The following is a 13,590-nucleotide window of genomic DNA, read 5'->3' on the forward strand; positions in this document are numbered from 1 at the left end:
GATTAAATGATACACGTGAGACCTGAAAATAATTAAGGGGGGGAGCAGGGGACAAACACACATACAAAATAAGATAAGCCTTGAGTATTACCAGTGATGAGTTTTAACAGAGGTTAATGATACTGGTTCTACTATGTGTATGTCTTTTATTGGCTCCCCTTAAAGGAAACATGCATTAACCAACTAGCAACTTTTAGGTCTGCAAGGCAGAAATGTATATTTCTTATACAGAGCCTCTTAGTAATCAAATTCATAAGAATCCAGTATTAAGAATCATTTCCCCTTAAGCCTAATAAATTTTGGGTGTTGGGAGTGACCCAACTTCTAGAGCTCCATAACTAATTAATCCTGGACACTTTAGGAGCCAGGCCTCCCTCCAAATCCCACATAACTTCAATATCAACCTAAGTGTTTGTAGAGATATTCATTTCCTGTACATTATTAAAATGTTAGCTATTCCAAGTGAGGCAGAAAGGAATAATAAACCTGGCATTTTAATACCTTAATAATAGAATATAGTAAACTGTCACTTTAAATTCTTTCTCCCTACAGGCAATCATGTCTAACTACACAAAGCAATGCTTGGAGGTGGCTGATTTTGTGTTAGACTGTTTTTCCATCCCATCTTAATTATCATGTGAATCATCTTTGACAAATTCAGATAACCCATTTGCTGCATCTTCAGAATCACTTAGGTGAGCCAGGAGTGCACTGTCCTCAAAGCATTTCATAGAGCCTCTGAATTGTCAGCTTCATGGTTTTCCAAAGCTGGGTGGAGAGTATTTTAGTAAATTCTGTGACAGTTCATTATGCCTATTGAAAAAATGGAGTGGCATAACACTGAGGCACTGACCTACTTGATTCCATGTGCTAGCTCTCCAACATGGAGCCAGATAACCTTGGGTAAGTCATTTAAACCACTTACTCAATTTCTTTACCTATAAACTGATGGCAATACTCGAAAACTATAAATCACAAAATATTATGACATGTAACGAGGTAATTTTATACAGTCGTTGACAGAGTGGGCTATCAATAGGAACTCACTACCAAATTTTCCATATGTGGCCAAAGGGGAAAGAAATCATCAGCTTATCCATCAGTTTTTTAAAAAATCCTTGTTAAACCTATTACACACCCATAGAAATTTACATTTGTATTCTAACAAGATTGGGTAAAAGAAATCTTGATACACGATTTAAAACAAAGACTAAAAATGAGTTAAAAGTTCTTGAATGCTCTTCTACATCATTATATCACAGCTAGAGGATAGTGATCATCAGATGGATGTGTTGAATTTACTACCACTAAAGATATCTCTCAGAGATGTAAAAATATATTCTAGTGCACTATACATCTTTGCTACTTAAAAGCAAAATTCAAATTTACTCTTAACTACCCCAAATTGAAGCACCATTATTAAAAAACATTTAAACTGTGGAAATTCTATAAAAATTAGTCTTAAACAGAGCCACATAAAACTGTGCACTAATACCTCTAGTGTAACAGTGTACCTCTTATATTTAAAACAAGGGACTAGTTCAGAGTCAATGCCTTTATTAGAAAAAGATGAATACTAAAACTTTCCAATGACAGAGACAATCAAATCTGTAACAGAAAGTCAGAGATACTTTATTTTCACTTCTAAATCCAAAGGCTAGGAAGAGCAGAGTTGTAAAAATGGAATCCCACTTAGTCTGATTCACACGAATACTAACGTTTAATCCTGTTTTCAAAGTCCAAGAGTGAAAACTTGCAATTAAACACTGAGCAAGCCACATGTTTAGGTAATATTTCTTAAAAAGTCTTAAAGAAAAAAATATGATACATGACCTAAGTTTTCAGTGGCATATATATATTAACACATGTTCTGAAATCTGGTAGGTCACATGAGTCCTGAATTAATTTTTAATAATAATAATAAAAAAAACAACTAACTGAGCTTTATACTTTTTCTATGCCACTATAGTTTTCTTTCACCTCATTTTAATGTCGGTCTTCACTTTATGCCGTTTTCAGTTTTCTTCCAAAAATCTTCGAACAGTAGTCCTATAATGCAAAATTTGGGGAAAAATGATAATTAGACAACATGTAAAAGGCAAACTTTTATGACTAAGTGTTGGCCCAGTCACTAACTGCTAATAATATGTATATGGAATGTTTTTGTATTCTTTTTCATTAGTGTAGTCTTAAAGCCATGTGCCTGTGTATACTTGCCTATGTGGGAATGGCTCACACAGACATCACATTATACTGCTGTCCTAGAAAAGGAATGCCACCGATAAATCAACTAATTGGTACTCCCTTTCATTAGGAATGTTCTATCCCACGCCACTAGCCCAAAGAATGAATAGTTTGTAGGTTTTAAGAACTCTGATAAAACCTGACTTTTAATAGTTCTTTAAAAACCCAAATTCATTCTGTATGGTTCATCAGTTCTTTACATTTCAGATTGAAAATGTCTATCCTTGCTATTCACTGCTGCTTTAAATGTATCAGCCAGTGACTATTCCTATATACCTATGGTTGACTGCAAAATTCTCCTACACAGTAGGAAATATTAAACACATACCTCTTAAAGACTTGAGAATTGCATTGAATGTAACAAGGCGAATAATATGAAGTGTTTATTGTATTTAAAATTCTTTAAAGATATCTAATTCTGGGCACCACTGCATCCCTACATACAGTTGAAAAAAAATTCCATTCTGTTAACATTTGATTTATAAGTTTCACGCAATACACAAAAAACCCCTCTGTGCTTCTTGTAAAGAACAAAAAAGATACACAACAGTTAAGCGTAAAGATCACAGGCAATAGCATTCAAACATGGATGTGGGTAGAGAAAGGAGTACCTGGCATGAGTACCTGCTTAGTTTGACTGAATCCTTGATTTTTAATTTGGCTTTTCATGGGCCGCTCACAACACCAACGCTGTGTGAGGTATGGTAGTCAGCTGCAATAATTCATAAACCCTACACTTCCATCAATCCAATGCTACTGGCTCTCGAGTTACAGAACAAACTGCATTAGAATGCAAGGCAATAAAGCAAAAAAACTAGAAACATCCTTGACAAAGAAATAACTAGCAGTTTAATTAAAACAAAGTAGTCCAACATGTGCCTCAGAAATATTTAAGTTTTTAAAGCAATGTCTCTGCCAATGTACCAACACAAGATGGACTTAATACCAAAAAGAAAAAAAAAACAGTTCAACCTTTTTATTTAAAAAAATAAAAAGAAATGACAGCAAAATCCCTAAAAAAAGGATAATTAACTTTTCAATGGCGACTATATTACAAATGTGGGCAATAATTTCCAAAGAGGCACACTAATGGGGGCACGAGTCTGCTACAAAATAGCTGAGACAAAACAATGTACCTCAAAATGTTTTGCAGGACTACACTGTCTTTTCCTTCAGAAGATGTATGTCTTCTTACTCGGCTTAGTTCCATCTTCATCTGTGCATACTTACGCTGCACTGTCAAACAGTAACAAAAAGCCCTAATCAAAGTGAGAAACAATACACTTACCTCTGTCTGATCTGAGGTCTTATCAGATCAGTTTTAATTGGACTGAGTGTCACCTTCAGATTTAATGTCTTCACTGGTCCCATTGACCTCATTCTTAGTATCACTTTCCTTTGATTCAGTGTTTGCGTCTTCACTCTGTTTTTCTCGACTACTGGACTTCACACTACTTTTTTTATCATCAGATCCCCTCTTTTCTGCCATAAAAGAAGACATTGATCATGGATTTTAAAGTAAAATACATGATACTTTGAAAAGTGAAACAATCAAGAGATAAAAAGACAATCACTTCCCACAGACTACAAAGTACACAGTTTGGTCAATTTATCAAAGAGATAAAATCAGTAATTTATGGAGCAGTGGGAAATCAGAGAAAACAAAAGGTAAAATAGTGGGCAAATTATCCAACTAGTAAGAATCTAAAGTACAGGTAAGTCCAAATCACTGCAGAAACTAAAATTTAAGTAAATTTTATTTAGGGTAAAAACCACCAAAAAGCAATGGGAAAGATATGGAAGACAGTACACAGAAGCTGTGTTCACATGAAGTAAATTTATTAAGTTAAATGGGTGAGAAAAGTTGTGTATTTAGTAGGCACGTTTCTCCCACTATTCTAAAGTACAAAAGATTGCTTACCTATCTGTACTAGAAGCCCGGTGCACAAAACGCGTGCACTGGTAGGGTCCCTAGCTGCTGGCCGGCCCCGCCCCCTGGTCAAACTCCGGGACAACTACTGGTAGAGGGGACAATCTGCATACTATGCTTTTTTATTTATAAATTATATCTGAATGCCCAAGGACAAGCCCAATGAAGGAAAGTGGGTCTTGAATCTCAATCCAAGTACTGAACTTTTTTACGCTTTGCTAAGTAATATTTAGGCCAACTCAAGAGTTGTTTTTCTAAAAGGAGACATTAAGTTCAACTCAGCTACAAATAAAGAATGAAAAAGCGAGTCTCGATGTTTTTCTTGTACTGTTTTCTTTGGAATGGTGAAGCCTCAGACTAAAGGTAAAAAGTGGTACACAGAATAAGTACAGGGTAGCCTTTTCAGTTCCAAGTATTACCTAACAAAAGTTTTCTACAGGAAATGTTAAAGCAACCTACAAACTTTCTGGGGAAAAAAACCCACCATTTTTCTCTCCTTACAACTAAGTTAAGAATAGCTGGTCTAGCAGACTAGTTCATAAGACAGATGTTTTAAGAGAAGCAGAACCCTTCACAGAACCTGGACAAAGGTGTTAAGACATAATATTAGTAACTGGGAGAGGAATGGTAATGAAAACAAAATATGCTATAAGGGACACCATCCAAAGAATGTAAGAATTGAAGATCTTATGTGAAGGAGCACGGTCAGTCCACAACACTTGCAAAACGCACAAAGCAACGTCCAAGTAGCTGACTGCAGGACTTGCTTCACATCTGTCTGTCCACTTATGAGAACTGTGCCAGTGCCGTGTGCTCTAACTGACCTTGTGGGAAAGTCCTCCCTTTGTGCCTTATGGGCTTCTCCGGTGCACAGGTAGCTTCAATGAGGAAGAGTCGTCTTGTTGCCCCGTAGAGGACTAGTAGTCAGTCCAATAATCTTATCTTCTGCCCTATGTAAATATGGTAGATCTTAATAGTCCTAAGGACATCCACAAAGTGTGGTGGGTTTTGGGGCTATGGATTAAAAAAGGGAACTCTCTTGACGAAGAGAGTACCGTAATTGGTCGGTGGTAAGAAAAATGGGTGTGAGAAATCTCTTTTCATTGCGGAGTTAGAGAAAGTGCTCCCATCACAGCACCTGGAGTGGTGAACTCCCTCTTACTCATTGGCATTATCACATGTTGGCGACTGCTCCTATCTGGCCTCAAAGTTCAGACCTTCAGTCATTTATATACCTGGGAGTGCCTGAGTGGCAATTTCAAAAGCCAATAAAATCATACCATCACTTCTAAAAGAGGCCCAAAAGTTAAAAATAAATCTATCACAGCATACTCAGCCTTTCAAGATGGATCTGATGCAGTTTTCTCTGAATCAAGCCTTCTATCCTTCCTCAATATCTCACCAGGTAAATCCTGGTTTGTCCATATTCTAAACACAACACATCTTAGTTTACTTAAAAGTTATATTACATTCCATGATGTCATTAAATTAGGATTATAGCTAAGCAATTCAGGACATCTTTTTTTATCCAGAAATTACGTAAGCACATCTGTTTTAGGCCAGTGGCTTTTATTACTCAACGTTGATCCCAGATAGCTATGAAAGCTTGCTAACTTTTGTCCCTGAGAACCAATCCAACTATTTTAAGTAACATGAATGATGTTATACCAAAGAACTTTAGTTCTCAAAGATAAGTGATTAATTTGATCTCTGACATCAATATCTGCCTCTTAAGATTTGACCCCTCACCCAAAAATACATTGTACAGAAAGTCTTACAAAAATGTTGGGTAAAACTTTCTCAAAGCTAACAGTTATTCCTGTGTAGCCTCTGAATCACAGAAGTAACTTCTGAACTTAAATGGCAAATACTAAAGCTCATGCAAGTTTAAAAAACGGTCCCTGTTTCCTACGTTTTAACATTTGCTCCATGTTGTAGAAAAAGCCAATATATGTAAATATATTTTAAAAGAAAGTGAACTGATTTAAGGAAAAATAAAAGCAAAAGACCAAAAATAAGTTTACTGTTTGTGCTGCTAGTTCTCTAATTCACTCCAGCAAAAACCCGAGTCTGACCCCCTCCAACCAAAAAAACCAGAACAAGCTGGTTCCATAAAGAAAACGATGAACAAGTACCACATGAATGTCCAGTACAATAAACTCAAACAGTAGCACACACGCACACACATTATGTGGTGACCAAACATGGACACAGGCAGAACAGTATGGAACAAGCAGAGCCAAGAAAATTAGAAATAGGCCCTCTCATTCCTAAATGTCATGCAAAGCAGAACAGTTAATATAAAAGACGCTCAGAGAATCTGAAGAAAATGAAGAAGACCTCGATTATTAAAAGAATTATCTTTCAATAAAGGCTAAGTTAAAGGATGAAAATATCCTTGTGAAAACATGCCAAAGACAAAATGAGACAGTTCATTAATAGTGCACAATAAACCAAATACTAAAATGCCACAGAAAACAAAGTAGAGGGGAAACAGCATGATGTTTCATTAGAAAACATGGTTAAAGTTAAAACACATGGTAAGATACTAAACTTCTGTGAACTTAGAAGTTAATTACTGCCCTAGCTGGTTTGGCGCAGTGGATAGAGCATCGGTCTGCGGACTGAAGGGTCCCAGGTTCGACCCCCAGTAGGGGTTGTGTAGGAGGCAGCCGATCAATGATTCTCTCTTACCACTGATGTTTCTATCTCTCCCTCTCCTTTCCTCTCTGAAATCAATAAAAATATATATTAAAAAAAAAAGTTAATTCCTGAGTTACATGAATGTTACACATGAGGACCAATACAACAGTATACATTTACTCTGCAAGACATATTATGGAACACTACAGCAGATTTTTTTTTAAATGCTGCCAATAACCAAGTTAATATATTCTACAGCTTAAAAACACCTAAAAGATAATGCAATACTTAGGATAATCTAGATCAGTGGTCGGCAAACTCATTAGTCAACAGAGCCAAATATCAACAGTACAACAATTGAAATTTCTTTTGAGAGCCAAATTTTTTAAACTTAAACTATATAGGTAGGTATATTGTTACTAACTTAATTAGGGTACTCCTAAGGCTTAGGAAGAGCCACACTCAAGGGGCCAAAGAGCCGCATGTGACTCGCGAGCCGCAGTTTGCCGACCACGGATCTAGATGATAAGACTTCAGGTTATAAATTGAATAATGTAGTTTTAATGTGTCTTAAGAAAACACCAGGTCAACTGTCATTCTCACAAATTAGAGCAGGAGAGGGGACAATAATGCCCATCTCCCACTGAATGGTGATCACTGTTAAGTGAATAAGGAGTATAGCTTAAAAATGGAACCCAGCCATTTCAAAGAAGATTGAGGAGGCAAGAGTGTAAAAATAGTACTTGATGAATCAAATTCTCACATAAACTAACCTTTCTCCTTGGATTTTCTATCTTGTTCTCTGTCCCGACTTTTGCTCCTGTGCTTGTATGACTTTCGATCCCGGCTTTTTGATCTCCTTCGATCTCGACTACGAGATCTATGCTTTCTTTCTGATCTATCATGGCTTCTGCTTCTTCGGCGATCTCTACTTCTTAATAATTTAAAATGAAAGGAAAGCAGTTTCAGCTGATATTACAGGAGAAATTATATACCACTGAATAAATAATAAGATTAAACTAAATTTCCCCTTAATAGGCAAATGAATATAATTTACTAAACCCATTTACACTAGACATCTTAAGAACGGAAAATCTAACTTCAATTTTTCAAATAGTGCTAAGATAGTTATCATGCTCTTTGACCCCTTCTTTAATCACAACTCTAATTAAAAGTTAATTTCATATTTTTGTTTTTAAAGAATTAGTTACGTTTTAGTTCTTAATTATGCTTGATGTTGTTCAAAGCAAAAGTAGATAAAAACTTATGATTTAAGTGTTTTCTTAGGACTACTGAGAAGTATTCAAAAGACCGCCTAGCCCTAAACGGTTTGGCTCAATGGATAGAGCATCGGTCTGCGGACTCAAGGGTCCCAGGTTCAATTCCGGTCAAGGGCATGCACCTTAGTTGTGGGCACATCCCCAGTGGGGAGTGTGCAGGAGGCAGCTGATCAATGTTTCTAACTCTCTATTCCTCTCCCTTCTTCTCTGTAAAAAATCAGTAAAATATATTTTAAAAATAAAAAAATAAAAGACCACCTAGTAAACTCACTTCCTAAGTAAGATTGCGTCAAACCTCCCCAGACTGATGGGAAATTGACAAGAATTTGCCTTGAAGATGGATTAGTTCACTGATTTAACTTTCATAATCCATCCTCGTGCTTAATGATACTTAAAACCATCCCAAGTATCAAGGAATAACAAACACTAGTAACTACTACTGTTTTTACTAATGCACACACTGCACCAGGCACTGTCTCATGTGTTCTACAAACCTGCTTCGCCTTCTTTCTCTACTTCGTGACCTTTTGTGGTCCCGAGACCTGCTGCATCTTCGGTCAGAAGTTCGGCTTGAGTGGCGACTCCGTGAACGACTTCTCTTTCTTCTCTCCCTATCGCGAGCCCTTTCTTTTTCTCTCTCTTCCTCTTCTCTTCGTCTTTTCCTTTCTCTTTCTTCCCTTTCTCTCTCCCGCTCTTTTTCTCTTTCTTCTCGTTCTTGCTTCTCTTTTTTTAAACGCTCATCACGATCAGGTTCTTCAGTTCTTTTTCTTAATTTTTCCTAAGGAAATAAATTTTTTTAGAGCTATAAACTTTAAAGACATTGTCAAACAATGGTTATCTAACATGGAGCATTTGTAGACCAACTTAGAAAATTTTATGCCTTAAAGGGAAATTCCAACACCACATACATACACAAGATATCATTATGTGACTAAATCCTCAGGAAAATTCTTTTCCCCAAATTCATGGAGTGAAGACAATAAAATACTTTTCTAATCTAACTGATTAAGCAAAGTTTTATAGGGATTATCACTGCCTCAAATAACACACTAACAAAATATCACCAAGAGGTTTATATCTATGTAATCAATCTTTAGCCATAATAAAATATATTAGCTATCGCTAAAATATATGTTTAAAAGAAACTTACTTTTAATTCCTCTACAGTAGTTTTGATTTTGGCATAGCCCATGTGCTGTTTTCCCATTAAATGGTCATCTACCCGGGACTGAGCATCTCCTACGATCAAAAAAGCTCCACACACTTCACAAACTTCCATTTGTTTTTCTTGGGCAGCAAAACTTTCAATTGTCTAAAATGATAAATCAGCTATAAGAATGTCTGAGGACGAGAAAACAAACAAACCTCAAAAGAATACTTAACATTTACAGCAGACTTAATTTTGTGAACTGCTATTTCCCATCTCCCCCAGCCTTAATACCAGCAGCAACTGGGTATACTTTTTAGAGGGAAAGGGTGACAATAGTAACCACTCTTCATCTCATCTAGGAAATGCTGAGTCCTCACTGCTCAACTGTAACCACTGAATTATCTGCACCACCTTGAAAAAGTTAATCTTTTAAAAAGCTACCTATTTTATACTCTATTAAATTCATTTTTTGTTAGATTCAAGAGGCTAAAGGTGTCACTTCCATAGTAAAAATGTTTTTCAAAATCACTAAGGTATTAATTGAGCATAATCTGAACATATCCTACTCAGCAGTTGGGAACCAATTGTATTCTACCATCAATATCCATGAATACATATTCTCTAATTAAGACAGTTTATTAAAAGCTGAAGATATTTTCAGAGTATACCAATATTAAAGATTAATATGTATCGAGTAACTTATTTTAACAACAAAAACCCCCACAAATACGATAGTTCCGGTTTGCCCAATCTTCACTAACACTTGATATGGTCAGTCTTTTTTATTTTAGCTATTCTGATAGGTGTACAATAAACCCAAGAATACTCATGATGATATAAGGCACCAGTTGGCAAGCCAGCAGCTAGAGGCCTATTTTTGTAAATAAAATTTTATTGGATAAAAAGCCTCGCTCATTTGTTTATGTATTGTCTAAAGCTACTTTCATAAAGGCAGAGCTAGGTAGCTGCCTCAGGACAGTGTGGCTTGCAAATGTATTTATTATGCAGCTCTTTGTGATAAAGGTTTGCTGATTCTTGATGGAGGACACTAGAAAATTGTTTACAGAGGGTCTCAAACAAAAATAGGTTCCAGTAATTCACAGCAAACAGCCTGGGCAAATCAAAATGAGGTTGCTACTCACCGACGTTGTGGACCTAAGCAATTCTCTCTCCTCTTTTAACTGTTCAACTAATTTCATCATTCCTTGGGCTTCTTCTACTTTTCCTTCAGATCCTAATTCTTCAATCTAGGGTGGATTAAATCAAATAAACACATTCAAGCTCCTTCCTAACGAAATCATCCAAATCCCCCCCCTCCCCGTGCTTCATTAGCATGGTTATTTGGGTCTTTGTTTGGTTTTGTTCACTAAAGCCTGTTTAATTTACCCTTTTGATTTTTTATAGCATTAAGAAAGTTTACTTGACATGTAATACGCTACTTATTTTAAAGTGCACAATGTGGTTAAGTTTTGACAACACATGAAACCAATACCTTCATCTAGATAATGAAAACTTCCATCACCCCAATAGATTTCCTTATGCTTCTGTAGTATCTCCTCCCCAAACCACCGATTTGCTTTCTTTCACTATAGATTATTTTGCATTTTGTAGAATTTTATATAAGTGGAGCTATGCACTGGGGGCCCCTGCGGAGCCTGTGGCCTGGCTTCTTTCACTCAGCCTAATTAACTTAAAATTCATCATACTGTTACGTGTAATCTATCTATATAAAATCCTAATATGCAAATCAACTGAACAGCAGAATGACCGGTCACTATGAAGTGCACTGACCACCAAGGGGTAGAGGCTCAATGCAGGAGCTGCCCCCAGCCAGCAGGCCCCAACTGGTGGTGGCAGCAGGGGGTGGGGCCGGCACCAGGCCAGTCAAGGTGGGTGAGAGCGGAGGCCTTGATCACTCTGCCGGTCGCTCTACAGATCGGCCCTGATCGCCCGCCAGGCCTAGGGACCCTACCCACGCACAAATTTTTGTGCACGGGGCCTCTAGTTCCTTTATATTACTGAGTAGTATTCCATTGCGTGGATACATCATAATTTGTTTATCCATTCACCTGTTGATAGGCATTTTAGTTGTAGGTTTTTGTTTTTTGCCTACTATGAATAAAATTGCTATACACATTGTATACATTGGCATACAACTCTTTGTGTAAACATGTTTTTATTTCTCTTGGGTAAATATCTAGTAGTGAAATGGCTCACGGTATCTCCTTTAACTTAAATAGATAAAACTCTTCTGCAAAGCAGTTGTACCATTTAATATTCCAGCAGCAGTGTACAATAGTTCCAGTTTGTCCACAGCTTCACTAACACATGGTATGGTCAGTCTTTTTAATTTTAGCTGTTCTGATAGGTATACAACTAGTACCTTGTTGTGGTTTTAATTTGTATTTTCCTAAGGATATTGAGCACCTTTACACGTGTTTATTTGCCATCCTTCTATCTTCTTTGGTTAAATGTTTATTCTAAGTATTTCTTTTTTTTTTAAATATATTTTTATTGATTTTTTACAGAGAGAAAGGGAGAGAGATAGAGAGTTAGAAACATCGATGAGAGAGAAACATCGACCAGCTGCCTCCTGCACATCTCCTACTGGGATGTGCCCGCAACCCAGGTACATGCCCTTGACCGGAATCGAACCTGAGACCTTTCAGTCTGCAGGCCGATGCTCTATCCACTGAGCCAAACCGGTTTTGGCTATTCTAAGTATTTCTTGACACTAATGCACACAGTTCTTACCTGTTGCAGGAGTACATCAATTTTATCTGTTAGAACCTGAATTTTTTCTTCATTTTTGCCTGTTGGGCCAGCTGCCTATTGAAGACAATAAAATGTATTATTAAATAGTAAAGAACAAAAGTAAACATTCAAACTCTCACATATTGTTTGTATTTAATAATTAAAATGTTGAATCACAAGGATAGTAACTCAGTTATCTTTAATTTCTGTTAGTCAATTACATACTGTCAGTTACTAACATTTAAGAGAAAAATCTGATTACCAAAATCAGTATTACATTTACTAATAAAGATTGAAAAAATGCCTTTTAAATAAGTTTTATGTCATTTTAAAAGAACACAAAGTAATGAATGAACTTGAACACAAGTTTCAACACTAGAAAGTTCTCCAGAGAACAAGGACACTTTACAAAGATTGTAAATTAATTTCATTCTCACCCCAGAGGACTGCTGGTTTTGAGATAATGCCAAACGAGCATGGCCTCGTCTAATTCTACGTTCTACTTCTGCAAGTAAACTCTGTAAGTATCGAAGAAAATCTCTCTCATAGCCAACTTTCATGAAACGAGAGCTCTTTTCATACCTGATAAAAATAAAAATAAACAAGCATTAAATTTTTTCCAGATCTCTATTCATTACAAATCACATATTCTACCATGACAAGTCCCATAGTTGCATTTAGGCTAAAAGGTAAACTAGGTATTTAAGAAGTAAATTTTTAGTTGTCCCTCCTCCTGGTAAAGGGAAGGTGGTATTTAACATTATGTTTGGTTAAGAGCATAGGTTTTACAATCAGGCAAATCTAGGTGCTTCGATACCAGCTCTACTACTATATTTGATCTGTGACCTGGACAAGTCTCATTTATAAAACCAGGGTGTCAATAAGCAGCTGTGACGTATCATTATTGGAAGCTATGACTTTCTGCCACCCCCAACTAATGAATAGGACGGACCTCTATCAGGCATTCATTTTACACTAATTCCAATTATTTCTTTAATCCTTTTCCTCTTTAAACCAATGACTGGGAAGAAGGGAGATGGGGGATGACCAAAAACAAAAGTAACTTACTGTTTTCGTAGATTTTCATCATGAATTTTTTCACATGGACCTGAAGAAAAAAAAAAACGAGAAATATGAATGTACATAAAGTATTGGTGACCTTACCAACTTTTCCTCTTGCTAAAATAAAAAGTTCCTTCTTCAAATAAAGGGGGAAAAGATTCATTTTATCATTTGAGTAGTCTGTAGGTACCTAAATCGAGCCTAATGAATAATGAAGCAACATGCCCAAATAAGCACACGAAAACTGTTTTCCTTAGTCTTAGAGATCAGTATAATGGAGAGCAACTGTACGTTAAGAAAAGAGAGAGCGGGAGGAAAGAGAAAATTGTTCCTTACTGCCACCCAAGAAAAAAAACTCTGATGAGGGTGGACTACTGGTCAGAACCACCACTGACATTTTGTTAATTTTGAATATCTGCACATGTAGTCAAACAGTACAAGACTAGCACCCTAGTCTCATCCCTTCCCACCTCTAAAATGCTACCAATTTTAACTGTTAGCTGTTTCTTCTGGATATTTATAAAGTA

At 36.5% G+C, this 13,590-nt stretch overlaps 1 protein-coding gene across 7 annotated transcripts in view; it reads right to left on the reverse strand.

The window, feature by feature from the left end:
* Nucleotides 1–1,540: 1,540 nt before the first annotated feature.
* Nucleotides 1,541–13,590, reverse strand: part of LUC7L3 (LUC7-like 3 pre-mRNA splicing factor) — a 20,370-nt gene continuing 8,320 nt past the window's right edge. For 4 of the 7 annotated variants that reach the window (XM_015570837.1, XM_015570841.1, XM_015570842.1 and 1 more), the window contains exons 3-11: nt 13,070–13,109; nt 12,439–12,583; nt 12,002–12,076; nt 10,390–10,494; nt 9,248–9,409; nt 8,592–8,875; nt 7,591–7,751; nt 3,586–3,726; nt 1,541–3,480 (exon numbers count right to left, since the gene is read on the reverse strand). In XM_015570837.1, the coding sequence (XP_015426323.1) occupies nt 3,296–3,480; nt 3,586–3,726; nt 7,591–7,751; nt 8,592–8,875; nt 9,248–9,409; nt 10,390–10,494; nt 12,002–12,076; nt 12,439–12,583; nt 13,070–13,109 (1,298 nt within the window). In that variant the 3' untranslated portion in view covers nt 1,541–3,295. Of the gene's footprint in view, nt 3,481–3,532; nt 3,727–7,590; nt 7,752–8,591; nt 8,876–9,247; nt 9,410–10,389; nt 10,495–12,001; nt 12,077–12,438; nt 12,584–13,069; nt 13,110–13,590 lie in introns of all 7 variants that reach the window. The other 3 variants (XM_015570838.1, XM_015570840.1, XM_015570839.1) reach the window with 3 other exon arrangements.

Source organism: Myotis davidii, unplaced genomic scaffold (assembly GCF_000327345.1).
Source record: "Myotis davidii unplaced genomic scaffold, ASM32734v1 scaffold327, whole genome shotgun sequence".
Taxonomy (NCBI): Eukaryota; Metazoa; Chordata; class Mammalia; order Chiroptera; family Vespertilionidae; genus Myotis; species Myotis davidii.